The sequence below is a fragment of the Calidris pugnax genome, unplaced genomic scaffold (genome assembly GCF_001431845.1).
Source record: "Calidris pugnax isolate Ruff unplaced genomic scaffold, ASM143184v1 scaffold39, whole genome shotgun sequence".
NCBI lineage: Eukaryota > Metazoa > Chordata > Aves > Charadriiformes > Scolopacidae > Calidris > Calidris pugnax.
In genome coordinates this window covers 8,606,231-8,621,544 of record NW_015090828.1, presented here as the reverse complement: position 1 = coordinate 8,621,544, position 15,314 = coordinate 8,606,231, and the positions used below count along the sequence as shown (strand labels likewise).

Genomic DNA, 15,314 nt, shown 5'->3' with positions numbered 1-15,314 from the left:
GCACTCGGATCTGAGAGGTGTGCCCGTAGGTCTCCCACCCCTGCTGTGGGTACGTGTCCAAGCAGTGCACCTTAATCCCTTTAAACGTTGTTGTTCTTTGTGTTTGCAGTGAAAGCAAAGGATCCAGTTCTGTTGCAAAGTGAAGTGGCAACCCAATATTGCAGCATCGCCGCCCTGGGATCAGGCGGCTGCCTTCGGATGCACTGAGCCAGCCAGCCACAAGCACCCACAACAAAAGCACTGCTGCTGGAAAAACAGCAGGGCTGATCTGATCTGATCTGAAGGAAATCCTTCTCCTTCTAAAAGACAGTGCAGGAGAGGCCCCATAGCTCAGGAGAGCATTCAGGACTACACTGATCTTCTCAAGGGGGATGTAAATCCCCACACCCCTGTGCTAGATGTGCCTCGAGTCTCTGTATGAGTGACCCAGAACCAGCTGAGCCTGGCTCCTACGAATGCTGAAGTGTATCTGAAATACTCCACAGCTTCCAGGAAAGCAGAGGAAGGATGCTGGAAAGGATAAGGAGGGAAATGGAGGGCAGCAGTCCTGAACACAGAGGTGAGACAAGACCCGGCAACAGATTCAGATGTAAGTGGGAGAGTTCAGAGAAGAACCTGAGAACAGAGAGAACCTGAAGCCTCTTCCACCCAGCTCCTGCCCTGCCCTCTCTGTGTCCCCACAGCAAGTTTATCTCAGAAGGCAGCGTGCAATATTGGATCCGCATCCTCGTGCCTTTGCATCAGAACTGGGTCCCGTCAGACCCTTCCCCACAAACCTTTAGCGTAAGGATCTGGTTAGAGCGCAGGGCTGCGAGGGTGGTACTTAGGTACTCCTGGGGGACAGTGAAGACACACGACACAAACGGGGTCAGTTAGACACACAGCATTTCTGAGAGCAGACAAAGCACGGCTGGTCACCCCCTTCCCTGAGCTGAGTGCCCTTCCCCAGGGCAGCACTTTGGAGCAGCTCGAATGGCCAGCTCGCACCGAATGGGTAGCCCCAGGCCTGGGCTTGTCCCTCACAGCAGTGCAGGCCACACAGATTTGGAAAAAAGACAAGAAACTACAACACGAGCCAAGGCATACATCCTAACCTTACATTTCCTTCCTAAGAAACCAAAGATGAAACAAAACCGAAACAACTTCCCTGGTTTTTCAGAAGGCTGGTTGTTATTTCCTCGCCCAAAACATCTGACAAAGGACCTCATCAATCAGTAAAGCAAGAACAAGTTGCAACTCAGTCAAATCTGTTGCATTTGTACAACAAGGCTCATCCCAATTTTCATTCTGGGAGGATGAGAGGGAACTGCACCTCTCTTGGCTGGTTTGCACCCGTGACCAGACCACTGGGGACAACCCACCCTTGAGCTGATCTGACAATAGTCACCCTTCCCGTGAGCATGTCTCTGCCTTGGAACAACTCCTAGGCTTTTTGAAACATTGAACTTGAGACCAGAAGCAGCTCCAAGAAAGCCAAGGAAACATCACAAGGCTTTGCTGGGATATGAGGCTTTGCACTTGCCCCTTTCCCACTGTCACAGCCCTGTGGTGTGTCGCCTACAGCCCCCAGCCCCCAAACCAGCGTGCCTTTGCCCCCAGGGCTGAGCCCAGGCTGCTCCCAGCCATGCACAGTCTGCACCACCCCTTTCCCAGCGTTGCTGCAGGTCCTGCCGCTGCTTTTCACCTTGAGCACTGAGGACAGTCAGAGCCAAGGGTCTGTAACAGGAACCCGGGACACCTCTGGGTGAACATTGTTGTAAGCTTCTTTTTAACATAACAATCTAGTGAGCCCGGCTCGCCTAAATAAACACAGCTGACTGGCTATTATTGTACTGGGGCTGGCACATACCCCGACAGCCCTCCTCTCCCTCACCCCTCCTCTCCCTCACCACCAGCCCAGCTCTCTGCCCCTGCCTCCGCTGCACACAGCATCCAGGGACCAGAGTCCAGCTAATTGTCCAGAGGCTCGTCAAAAGCAAACAGAAAGCCCTTAAGCCTTGTCTCCCTGTACACCCAGATCATAAATTCCAGCCACTCCATATGATGTCGTTCCAACACATTTCCAGTGGATTTTCAGCCCTCCGGTTGTTTTTAGAGCCAGTTACATTTTACCCCTGTAATCCCCTCAAACCCCATGATGTACTCTCTCCTCTCTTGGCTGTGGTAGGTGCCAGCCAGGCCAGGATGAAAAGGCAAGGGGGGCAACATCTTGGCTTTCATTAAATGGATACTGGCATCAACCCTCCCTTTCTGCCTCTTCTTTGCAGGCAGAAAGCCCCCCAGACTGGGGGACAGGCATGAGGACCAGCTCACCTGCGACCAGCCAGAGCATCATTGCCAGGGGTGGTTAGGGTTACTTTTGGGCAGGCAGCACACCCCTTCCCCTCATCTCTATGCAGGTTTGAGACCAGTATGAGGGAGAAGAAAAAGGGAGGAATGACAATAGAGTCTCCCCGAGGTCTACCTTGCCTCACTGCTCCTGGCCAGACAAACCACAGCAGTCTGTGGAAGCGGGACGGAGCTGGTGGAGCAGCACAAGGTGTGAGTGGGTTACCTCTACTCCTCCAGAAACCCCAGGTTTTGTTGGGTTTTGGACACAGAGCTTCCTTGCTCTGGCACAGAGCATGGGAGGGTCTCCAGGAAGCAGCAATGACAGCATTTAGCTGGGGGTCAGCGCCAGTGGGCAGGGACAGACCAGAGAACCAACATCCCTCCTGGAAAACCTTATCTGCTGCTTTTCTGCGAAACACATCAATCAGCCAAGCGCTGCCCTCGGGGCCCCAGTGACGCATCTTGTTAATGAAACCATCTATATTTCCAACAAAAAGCCATTCAAACAAAGGAGGATTAACATGCAGGAAGCCAAGGGACAGCGGATAATAACGCTAATGACTTACCCTGTGCGGGTACTCTGCACACTGACCCTGTGAAACAAGGGGATTAAAAGAAAGAGTTTAAACCACAAACAGAGAGGACCAAAATAGACACAGGGGGTCAGATCCAGGAGGTGTAAATCATTGTGACTACACTGAATTCAGTGCAGTTATGCCGATTTGCACCTGACAAGCACCCTGCCTCCTGTCCCCTCTCCCCAGAGCCCTCTGTTCTTGCTGCATTTCTCAGCCACACAACTTCAGAACGAGCAGCACCAATGCCATCGAGCCTCTTCCCTGCTCCCTTTTTACATTTAACTTTCAACAGGTCTCCCATTAAAATTACCTTTTCTCCTTTTTGTCCTGGGGGTCCCTAGGAAGGAAAAGCGATCAAAAAAAAAAAAGCCCTCAGTAAATGAAGGAGTTCAGTGCATGCAAGGGGAAAGGGATTAGGAGGAGGTGCGACTGCAAGAGATGGGATACTTACGGGTTGTCCCCTGGGACCTGCAGCACCCTTTAAAGAGACACATTTGTTGTGAGCGTGAGATGAATTCCCATTTACAGTGACAAAAAGACAAAAACTCTCAGCCTATGGAGTAGGTGGAAACTCAGCTTTTAAAAACAATTGTGGAGAAAAGTTCCCAAGAGAGATCTGTGTTCCCTTTGTTACTCTGGAGGAGTGAAAATGCACACATGTTCTGGCTGCGCTGCGGGGGGCAATTATTAAAAGGAGAGGGGAAAAATCATCAGGAAAACACACCCTTATTGTTCCCAGAACCTCCGTCGACAGCGTGCCTCCTTGGTCAATGCACTGGGATCGAACCAGAAGCAGCCAGGACTGAAGCCTGAGCTGCAACAGCCTGAGCCAGGATTGCACAAACAGGGGGATGTCAGCTCACCCCTCCGCCAAGGAGCAGGGAAGGGGGGGGGGGGGCTTCAACATGTGCTTGCCAGAGGGTTACACTCACACTCAGGCTCAAAAAAAACAGAACTAGCAGAAGAAAACATTCAACATTTCAGTAAGCAACGGTGACTACAGAGCTGCTAGCTTGGCATACTCGTATTTAGGGATTTCATCATCAGAGACGTCGAGAGGAACAAGACCACATTTGGGTTTCCATCAAGTGCAGCCTAAGCTTATCGTTTTCAACCAAAAGCATTTCAGTACGATGCACATATGAAACAGAGTTTCAAGAGGGGAAAGACAGACATTTAATACATAAAATATGCTTTTTTTGTTGTTGTTAGATAAGTTGAAAGCTGCCAGATGGGCTTTCAGAAATCTTTCCATCAACTTTTACTTCTGCTATGAGGCCAACCACGAAAAATGTTAGCTCCCAGAGTATATTTAAAGAACATAATTGCTAACTGCAAGGAAAACATATCCCATGCATAACTAGAGAGTTGCTGTTGTGACATGATGATCTGATAGCCATAATATAAAAATTACAGGCATGCATCCCAGCACGGCTATTATGAAGTTACAGAATTAGGGATGCAGCTAGTGGATTAGCTGAACTAAGATCACTACCCTGCCTATGAGCTTGTTTCCAGCTGAGAGGCAACGTCATTTCAAACCAACCCATCACCCACAGACAGACTTTTTTTTATTTTTTTTTTACCATCTCCCCCTTCTGTCCAGGATGACCCTGCAAAAGAAAGAAAACACGCATCAGCTTCAGCCACTGCAGAAGATCTCTAGATGATGTTGCCCCTTACCTCAGGAGGTCCCCATAGTCACTGTACCTGGTGAGGGGAGATGCAACATTGTGCATGTGGAGCTTTGCTCACACACCTAACAGGACACCACTCCCTGCTACCCAAAACGCAGAGAACAAAGATCTGGAGGATAAATAGGTGGTGCAAAGGCTCTAAGGGCCATGGCCAGGACATGATTAATCTCCCCTCAGGCTGGCAGAGCAGCTTCACCTGAGTGCAGTGCACTGTGCCTTGCTGGGGCTCACCTGTGTGTCCCCAGAGCAGTACAAGAGAGACACTGCTGGGTCTCCCTTGAGGGTAATGTTCCTCATAGCAAAACTAGGGTTCTGCTGTAGGAGATAGGGTGCCAGAGGTATGTGCAACCAGCTCCTTCTCCATTACAGCATGGCAAGAGGAAGCGTGGTGGGGAACTTGGATAAGGGGCTGCCTAGAGCTATGGGTTTCATGTCAGTTGAGTTCATAGGAAAGGATCTATATGTGTGCTTAGCTCTCTGAAGGATGGGAAGAACTTAGGTCTCTTCCTGTACTACAAAACTTACTATAAGGAGGCTCTAAAGACAGCATGGAGGTCGTTAGGCTTCTTTCCTCTTCTGCTGCAACTCTTTGCAGCCCAGCAGTGAAGAGAAAGAAGCTGTAGGGTTGACTTCAAATGAAGTTGTCAGGTGTCTAAGGCAGAGGGCTGGTACCTAGGGGACCTGCTCTGCCTGTCTGACTCATGGAGGGAGTGACTGCTAAGGCTTTCCCTGCAGCAGCCAGGCTGTTGCACTTGTGAAGTGTTATTTTATAGATTTGCCTAGAAAGGAAACGGCCACGCTCTGCCTTCCCTAATCTCCCGAACTCCTGCGTCTCCCCCAAGGCATCTGTGGTATCCTCCTGTCTGCCAGCCTTCTAATTTCCTTTTAATCCATGCACGTGCATGACATTGCAAAATAATCCTCTTAAAAACATACTCTCTAACACGCAGGCTGGCAGGAGAATGGGACCTGGCAGTAAGGAGGGCAGAAAGCTTTGAGAGAAGCTGTTTGCTTACCGGTTTGCCGTCCAAGCCGATAGGGCCCTGAAATAAAAAAGGAGAAATGATGAGAAATGCTTTCACTGGGGTGTCTGTCCATCTGCCCCAGCAAGTGCCATGTGTCACAACACTGCACAGACTGGGGAAAGGATGCAGAGTTGAGGCAACTCTCTCTGCCCTCCTGATGAGTCCTGGCAGGTCCCTGGCCCACTGGGTAGCAGCCCAGCTTCCCGATTTCTTCTGCAGGGACCTGTTCACTGTCAGCCCATTCCAGCAGCAACTCTGGACACAAGAAGGGAATGGAAGGGAAGGGAGGAGGGATTCATGGGTAACTTGCAAAAAGCCCTCAGCATTTTAAATTTTGTAGTGTCCCGTGAACTAGTCGCAACGCAGCAGTTTTCTCCAGACTTTTTGATTTAAAAAGGCACCCACCTTTGGGGGAAGAAGAATTCTTGCAAATGATAGAATATTAAAAGTGTCCCAAGGGCAGAGGTGACATACAGCCCAGCAGCATTTCTGAAGGTACTATTTGATGAGAAACAGGCTCTGCGGAGCACTGTCCCACCCGGCACTTTCTCATGAGCTGGGCTGATTTGTTTTCTGCTCCTCCGAAAGCCAAAGACCACAAAGGCCTGGAGAGATCTGCTTCTCCTCAGCCCAGGGGCAGCTCACAGCCCCCCCTTTTCTGCAAAGGGCAGAGCCACGGAGCCCGGTCAGACAGCTCGGAGGCTGCCAATTCCTCCCGTTTTCCAGGCGTGAGAGTCTCCCCCGCAGACCTGCTCTGGCACATGGTGTGTCCTGGAGCAGCAGCTGAGCTGCCTGGCGGGAGCAGGGATATGGAGAGTGTTTGTGTTTGCCTTAGGCTTCCTAGTCCTTGTCCAGGACAAATGCATAAGAATAAATAGAAACCGTTTGAGCTCTCCAGCAGCCTCAACGCTTCAGAGAGCGTTGCCAGCAACTGTAGGACTGAAATGAAATTTGCTTTGTCCTCCCCTGGGTTTGTTTCCTGTTCCCTTGCCCATCTGTAACACAGTTGGAGAAGAATCCCCCTCCCCTCATACTTTTTGTCCTTTTTCTTTGGCATGACCACAATGTTCAAACTAGTATGGTCCCCAGCTGACCTGCATCACGCAGGGCCCTGTTTGGATCACAGGAGCCCACTGCTATTGCAGTATCACCTAAAGGCTCAATTAAAGTTGGAATTTCACCTACCTAGGGGTTATTTTCCGTGTTTGGGGGTATTTCATAGGATGGTTTTCTTTTACTGAACAGATCTGGCTTCAACTATGTTATTTTAACACTTGGGGTTTTTTAAATTAATTTCCTTTCGGAGTTGTATGGCTTGGGTTTTTTTCCCTAAGTATCATTTAAAAGAAAAACAGGAAGAAAAAAAAAAACAAAACAAATGAAGAAAAAATTACTTTTTCAGTGATATCAGATCGGTTCCTTGGTTTCAGACAGAAATGATGAGATACAGCAAGCACTAATGACACTTCCTAGTAATATTGCACACCCGTACCTCATAAATTAGCAGTTACACTTACCGGGAATCCAGGAAAACCTCTTGTTCCAGGCTGTCCCTGGGAAGGATGAAACGGAGACAGCAGTTTAGAGGAAGTGAAGTGGATTCTGCCTGACCCTAAGTTCTCTCTACGGAGCCTTTCCTCCAGCCTCTGCCCATATATCCTATGACTCTCTGACTCTCTGAAGAGTTACCCAAGACCCCATTCCCCTCCAAGGGGAAAGCGTCTTGGGAAGGAGGGGAAATCTCTCATCCCCACTCCAATTTGTACAGGGCCAAGAAAATCCTGGAGCAGGTCCAGTTTGGACTGCAAGCACTTTCCTTGAAGTTTCTACATTAATTAAATGGGTGTCCCTAGCCCATATGCGAGGCTTTTGGAGTGTATTCCAGAGGCTGACCTCATTTTATGGCAATTCTTGCTGCCATAAACCAGAGGTGTTTAATGCAGGGTGCTGCTCTGTGCAGACAAACCTTGCAGGTCACTGTTGTGTAAATACAGCCATCCCTCTTCTCCTCCTCCCCTAATCTCATGTCCCAGTGCATTAATTTCCTTCACAAATAATTCTGGAGAAGAGATGATTTTTTTTTTTCTTTTCTGTTTTTTTCCTCTGAGAGCTAAGAGAAAAAGGAGAGTTAGGTAGTGTGATGAGAGGAACATGAGCACCAAGTCCTTTCCCCCGCCTCTTTTTGGCTAGCCAGCGTTGGCTACCAGTTTGGGATCAGGTACAGGAAATACTGGCTTGGGATGTATTTGGCAGCTTCTTCAACACCCACTTAAAACACTGAAAAAAAAGAAAAAAATAACATCTTGGCTGTTAATTTTTCCTAGTTCTATGGTTTCTGGGACCTGTGACATCCCAGGTCGCAGTTACCCTAGGTTTGTGGGTATCCAGAAAAGATACCATTTTACTTAAGGATTTTTTCATCTCAATTTCTGGAAAAATGTGTGAGCCAAGTTGGGAAGAAATACGGACCAGGCTTCAGCAGTTCTGGAAGCACAACCCTGTAGATGGAAACAGCAGGATGAGGTAAATCCTGTACCAGGCTCATTGAGTGACCGCTGCGGCATCTTGCCTTCTCTGAAAGTCGTGCTTTGATGCCAAAAAGCCAAGCTTTCTTCTGTGTTTTCATGCTTTGTTTTGGGGAAGAAAATGCTTTGTCAGGCAATTTGAGATACCATAACCAGAGTCTTTGAGTCCCACAAGGGTCTCCTAGGAAAGAGCTGGGTATAAACAAGGGTTCACTTAAAAAAACAAATGCACACGGGTGCATCTCTGCCTTAACCAGAGCTATTCCCTTGTGGTGCCGAGGGAAGGGAAAGGGAAGGAGGGGATGGGCACGTTGGGCTGTGAGGCTGAGGTTTGCCACAGCGCAGCAATGCCAATCCCATGGCAGAGAGCTCAGAGCTATGCTAGCAGGGAAAACCTTCACCTTCAGGTTGCATCTCCTCCAGCCTCCCTCTGCCTACAGAGAGACTCAGTGAAGATTTGGCCCTTCAGAGATGAGGCCAGGTAATCTCTTCGCAGAGTTTGAGGGATGCCCCATATCACAAAAGGACTTGCATTGTGGTGAAGAGTTGTGTTTTTATACACAATGCTAGCAGAACCTAATCCCATTTGCTCTGTTTTTTCAGTTCTGCAAAGTTGAACTTGGTCAGCTTTGCTTTGCAAGATACATATAAAACCACCTGGTCATGTTGGCCAGTGACCAGGAGGGAAGATAGGCTATAAATTAAAGGATCTGTCCACTGCTGGTTTTTAAAAAGCAAGAATCAAGAAAAGCCTAGCCACAATTCATTAATTTTGGTTCCCTGCTGGACATCTCCCTGGACAAGAAGTGCTAAAAAAAGAATTAGGGAGAAAACCTGGAAATTGTGCAATTTGGCTTCCTTTGTAGACTACAGACTGCTGCCTCTTTCTCCTTGGAGGACAGCAGAGTGATTTGCACGGTATCAAGCCAAAACAACAGTTCAGCAGCGAGCAATTCCAAGAGACTGTTTTTGTTGGGTGGCTGTTTTTCCTTGTCTTCTTTTTAAAATGTTGATCATATGAAGTATGTAATCCCGGGAGCTGCCAAATCATGGAGACCGTCTGTTTCTGCCACTATCGGTGCACTGTCCCTCTCTGGCCAGAAGTTAAGCAGCTCTGAGCTCTAGCGAAAACTTTAACCTCCAAACAAAAATCTGGAAACTATTTGTCATCCCACGTCTTTCCGAGTGGCCCCTTGGCCGGGGTTTCCGTGTTTGTCTTCAGTGTTCAGCCATCCTTTTGACCTATCACCAGCTCCCCAGGAAACTGGATCATCTTCACAGTAGGCTTTGGGGGTGGAAGTGTGGAGTCGTGCCAATCCTGGCACCTCGGAGCTTTGACTGGGGTAGGCAAAAGCCTATTTTAAATACCATTTGCCATCTAAGTTCTCTGCTGCTTTGGAGATTCAACATGCTCTGCACTTTCCCAAACAGCAGCAAAGGCAGTGAGGCAAAGCAGCAGCATCAAAGCAGACATTAAAAATTGTCCTGCAGACCAGGCATATGTCCTTCAAGAGCACAGTGGTGCCTGTCTCTGTCTGTAGGACCTTCAGTGGACAGGGACTGACAGTTTTTCTCTCCAATTACTACAACCACACTATACAGAAGGCTGAAAGCTACAGCTTAAGAGAAATAGCAAAAGCAATGGGGCATTTACCCTCAAAACCTGCTACTTGTGGAGCATGGTGGCCTTGGTCAGAGCTTGTCATGGAGAGACCTGCCAGCCTTTCCTCCTGGCCTGGCCACACGGCCACTCTGCTGAGTATAAAAGACTTGGGGAGACCTGCTTGTGCCCTGGGCTTTGGTTGTGTCACTTCTCAAACTCCAGTGTGCCGGGCAGGTGGGCCTGGGAACCGACAAAGCTGTATCTTATTAGAAACACTTATCACGGGGCTTTTGGAAAGTTAATTGGAAAGCCAGATGTCGCCAAGTGTTTGCACTGCCTAGGTCTCTCTCACTTGACCTCTGCTGTGAAACAAAAGTTGCCGGCAGCCCATCCTCTCTGCAGGTCAAGGACGGTGCTCTTCACAGGTTAATCAAAATCGGAAGCGCCCGCTAGGAGGGAGAAAATTGAGTCAGCAGGTCCTTTTTCATGGAAATCTCTGTGGAGGGTGTGCAGGGGTGGAGCGGGAAGGACTGGCTGCATCTGCACAAAAGCAGAGGCTTGACAGCTGAACCACAGTGCAAGAAACATCCAGCATTTAGGGCACGTAAATGCTCCAACCCTTCAAGTTGGTCTTTTTTTATGACCCTATCCTTGCAAAAAGCTTTGTCTGGCCAACTCGTTGCACTCTGCAGAGACACTTTTGCTGGAAGAGGGTGCAAAATCCTGCCGAAGCTTTCCTCAGCTCCCCAGACAGCTAAGGGCCTTTCCAGACAGCAGGAACTCTGCTGTCAAAGAGTTTCCAAGATGATGGGTGCTTGACAAGGCCCTCTTAACAACTCTGAACAACCCATCCTTGGGAGTTCTCCAGTCACCAGCTTAACTCTGATCCTGCTCTTCTGCAAAATCAGGGGGTCTGTCCTCTGCTAATGAAACCAAAGGCTGAGATCAGCCAGGCAAAGGGTGTATTTTCTCCAACAGTGGTAGAAGCCCTGTTGCAAGAAGGAAATATGCTTCTTCCATTTAAATACAGGAATATGGTTTCCTCACAAGGGAAGGCTTCCTCATTTGCTCTGGAGCATGAGCTGTAATTTCATTATATATAGCATATAATAGCAGTATAAACCAAGCCTGGCTCAGCACTGGAACCACATTATACAGGGTTTTTGCTCTCTCCAGCTGATGCTGCATCTTACTGCCCCTCCTAAGTCTCTCCCTGTAACTTGCCCACATCCTGCATCAGTCAAAAATAGAGAGCAAAGCCACTTACGGGTGGACCGCGGGGCCCGATGATAGACATGCCTGCTTCTCCTGGAGCACCCTGCAGAGAGACAAGGGAGAGGACAAGGGGTAAGAAAAGGTGGGGAGGAAAATACAAAGAATTCTATTCCCATCATGACTAGTAAGAAAAGGTGGGGAGGAAAATACAAAGACAATTCTATTCCCATCAAGACCGGGGTTAAATGAGAGTGCTCAAGGTGTGAGAGCTGTAGGGCTGATGGGGCAGCTGCCATTCTGGCCTCCCACAGCTCTTGACCCACACTTTGGGAGAAAACATGTTGTTTGGAGCTACTCAGATGTGCCAGAAAATGGAAGCTGCACAGCAAGAAAAACGATAAAGACATAAAACACTTTCTGGCAGAACAGAGGTTCTGCCCCATTACAAGCGTGAAAGACGGCCTGAAACCCTTGCTGTTTTCTTCCTGTGAGTCCAGGAGGACTGTGTCCTGCACAAGAAAGAAAAGAAAGGATGTGCTGGGCTCAAGGGAAATGGGAACTATGGGCAGCTCACTGGCTGCCTCCAGAAACACCTCGCTTGTGTGCTTCTCACACTCCGTTGGGATGTGGATGAAAATATTTTTTTCCTTGCTGGAAAACAAAACAGCTGCCTCTGCAGCCCCTAGCCACCCACGACGTGTGATGGGCAGGACACATCTTTGGAAAACATGGCGTATTCCTGAGAGGCAGCTCCAGAAGCACTCAGGGCTGCAGAGCCTTGGGACGGAGCATCCCATAAGCCACGCGGCCTGTGAGCAAGCAGAGCTCTCTGCAAAACAAAGCCAGTGCCTGCCAAGGACCTAGGACTCTCACAGGGGGCTCTGGGGAAGCACGGGCAATTAAGAGTGATTTTTCCTTTGTTTGTTTGTATCTATCTGCTGTCCCTTCATGTTGAAAGCTTTGGCTGGAGAGAAATGCAAGGACACGGAGAGAAAAAGCAGGGTGGCTTCAGGCAGTGAAATCTTGGTCTGTTAGGTAATGTTGGTTTAGCAAAGTCCTTGCTGGAAAACAAAACAGCTGCCTCTGCAGCCCCTAGCCACCCACGACGTGTGATGGGCAGGACACATCTTTGGAAAACATGGCGTATTCCTGAGAGGCAGCTCCAGAAGCACTCAGGGCTGCAGAGCCTTGGGACGGAGCATCCCATAAGCCACGCGGCCTGTGAGCAAGCAGAGCTCTCTGCAAAACAAAGCCAGTGCCTGCCAAGGACCTAGGACTCTCACAGGGGGCTCTGGGGAAGCACGGGCAATTAAGAGTGATTTTTCCTTTGTTTGTTTGTATCTATCTGCTGTCCCTTCATGTTGAAAGCTTTGGCTGGAGAGAAATGCAAGGACACGGAGAGAAAAAGCAGGGTGGCTTCAGGCAGTGAAATCTTGGTCTGTTAGGTAATGTTGGTTGACTCCAATGAGCAAGCAGAAGCTTGAAAGCAAGGAAGGAGAGTCTCTATCCTACCTTGCCCTTCCTTGCTGTTTTTCTCTCTATCTCCTATGAATAGGAGCAAATGGGCCTGGAATGGCAGTGCCATCCCTGATAGGGATGATCCCCCTATCAGGTAAATATTCATCCCTTTACTAATTTCTACCTTCTAATTTCTACATTGTTATTCAGTTATTCACACCCCTAAAACACCTCCATCCCACTGTTCTTGAGGGTGGGAGGTAGAGTTCTTGGGAAAACACACTAATGCTGAAGTGTCAAACACCTCAAAATATGGGGGCCAGCAGCAGGGTGCTTTGCAAACCAGAGCTGCTTTGGAGGGATGAAACACCAGTTTGCTGCATGGCAAACAGTTTGGGAGATGGCTTCCTATGGGCTTAAGACAGACCGTTGGTTTTCCTTAGGAGGAAGAGGTCCCACCAAGTCAGAAGTAGAGCAAGGATGAAAATGGCACAGTATTATCCTGGCTTGCACAGGGGATCAGGCTAACCTGGGCGGTGGAGGGGAGCTATGGGTTGATTAGGGGAAGGGGAGCAGCCAGCGGGGAAGAAACTCAATGGTTAAAACCCAAGACGCCTCGAGGGAAGCCCTGCGTGTGCCCGCTGGCTCTTAGGCTGTTAGTAAATTGTCATAAACAAGAAATGAAAGGTCTTTGGAGGCTGAGTGGCCTGGAAGGAATCTGGGAGATAAACTTGCATTGCCAGGGACAATGGGACAGCCCGGGGGAGTGAAAGCCCAAAGCTGGCTGCCGTGGCCATGACTGTGACCAAGGGGCTGGGACTGGCCCTGGAGGAGAACAGTCAGGAATGCTATGGGCTGTTAGGAGCCGACTCACCTTCTCTCCAGGTTGCCCTTTTAGTCCCTGGTCAGTGGCACCCGTCACAGCCACATGCAAGAGGGTGCAGGGAGGAGAGGGGGAGAGAGAGAGAGAGAGAGAGAGACAAACACAGGCGTCAGCGGCAAGGGCACGTTCCTCCACCCCAAAACCCTGGCTATGGGGCTATGGGATGAGCAGGGCAAACTCAGCTCCTTCCCCAGCCCTCTTTCCCATCCTCACACCCTGGGATGCCCGAGCAAAGAGCAACTCCAAAATACAGCACTCAGCCAGGCAGGGGATGCCCCCACCTTGTTCAGGGGAGGGTTATTTGGAAGGGGTAGCTGCCAGTGGCAGGCAGGGGTGCACGTTAGCAAGCCCACAGTTAGCAAGCCCAGCTGGCAAACAAGGTGGCAGCAGGAGGCACCCAACCCTGGGAGGGGGGGATGTTGATCTAGAGGAGAGTCTGAGCATTAAGGCAAAGGGGTTGGAAACACCCCCCAGGCATGGATGCGGTCTGCAGGGCTGGCCACCCTGCTGTGACCAGGAGAACCCCTCGGGGAGGGTGGCTTTGCTCAAGCTGGCACCCGCCAAGGGCCACCTTTGAAAGCAACACCAAAATCTTGGGGGTTGGAAGAGTATGGGGAGGGTGAGAAACATACAAGAAGTTTCGACTTACCGGCCGCCCAGGGATTCCCATTGCACCTTTGTCTCCCTGGCAATTAAGGCAAAAACAGAGGCAATTGGAAACTGGCCAAAAGCAAGGTTATAAAAACAGCACAAATGAGCTGTGCCACAGACGCAGCTTCAGGCTGCGGTGCGAGTGTTCAGGGATTTTGAGAGAGGGACAGAGTAAGTTAAAGAGAGAGGAAAGTGTGTTTGCATGTGCCCGAACCTGTCTTTAAGAACACGCATAAGTCACAAGTTCACTCGTGTATATTGCAAACCAGCACATCTCCCAACAGGAATGACATGTGGCAATTTAGGCAGCAAAAGAAGGGCAAGAGTATTCAGCCTAACAAAGTATAATCTCAATTTCCAACACTTCATAAAATTTGGGTCCTGGGAACTGGCTTCTTGCAGTAGCCAACTGTCACATTTTCCTCTTTCTTTACCAAAGTCATCTGGGTGTTAGCTATTTATTTATAGAGTTATCACTTTAAAACAGGATTCTCTTACACTTGAAAATATGGTCCTGTCCAGAAGCAAGAGAAAAATGTGGGAAAACAAGCTGACACAGGAAAAAGCACGTCTGGAAGAAGACATATGAGCAGCTGTGTTCAGTGTCCTCTACCCCTTTGAGATACTTCCCAGTGAATTGTCAGGGTGTGAACGATCCTAACAGTGGTTTGGGGAATGACTTTGGGTCAGGCGACACTGAACAGAGCCTCGTAAACACATGAACACAAGACCAGTGGCAATTTTCTTCAGCCACTTTACCTACAAGGCAGTTTTCTGCCTCTTACAGCTAAATTTAACTATGCAATTTAAAAAATAAATATATAAAAATCAACCTCCTCTGCATTCCTGGTCACCAAACTGAAGGCTATCCAGATTTGGAAGACAGCAGCTGATCGCTGAAAGGATCTTGATGATTATGGCTTCAGCGGTCATGTAGCTTTTCCTCTATATTTTGCAAAAAATGACGTGATAATAATCTCTCATTTCTGTTTCCAGCAATGTTTGGGGTTTCCTTATGTAAAACAGAGTGTCCCTGCCCGTAGCTGCCTGCATCTATAGACATAAACTTGGTTTTCTGGTTTCTGCAGCTGGAGACACCAGCCCCATTGGTGCCACCTCTCTGTGCCTTCCCCCACGTTCAGTTCCAACGTGTGTGAACAAAGTCTGAAATCTCTGGAAGGGGAACATACTTCACTCTATTTATTTTTCCAGGTGTATGCAGAGGCTCCTTTGGCTGTGCACCCCAAACTCGGATGCTATTGCCTGGAATCAAACTGTTACCTGGGGAAAGTTTAGCCCCTTCCTTCTGCAGATCTTGGGGGGGGGGGGGGGGTTTTGAATTTGGGGG

The 15,314-nt window shown here is 49.1% G+C and overlaps 1 protein-coding gene across 1 annotated transcript in view; it reads right to left on the bottom strand.

The window, feature by feature from the left end:
• COL13A1 (collagen, type XIII, alpha 1) overlaps positions 1-15,314 on the bottom strand; it is a 110,149-nt gene that overhangs the window by 61,171 nt on the left and 33,664 nt on the right. The window contains exons 5-14 of the mRNA XM_014940506.1: positions 13,965-14,000; positions 13,307-13,333; positions 11,027-11,077; positions 7,149-7,184; positions 5,623-5,649; positions 4,496-4,522; positions 3,361-3,387; positions 3,220-3,246; positions 2,898-2,924; positions 777-833 (exon numbers count right to left, since the gene is read on the bottom strand). Of these exons, the coding sequence (XP_014795992.1) occupies positions 777-833; positions 2,898-2,924; positions 3,220-3,246; positions 3,361-3,387; positions 4,496-4,522; positions 5,623-5,649; positions 7,149-7,184; positions 11,027-11,077; positions 13,307-13,333; positions 13,965-14,000 (342 nt within the window). The remainder of the gene's footprint in view (positions 1-776; positions 834-2,897; positions 2,925-3,219; positions 3,247-3,360; positions 3,388-4,495; positions 4,523-5,622; positions 5,650-7,148; positions 7,185-11,026; positions 11,078-13,306; positions 13,334-13,964; positions 14,001-15,314) is intronic.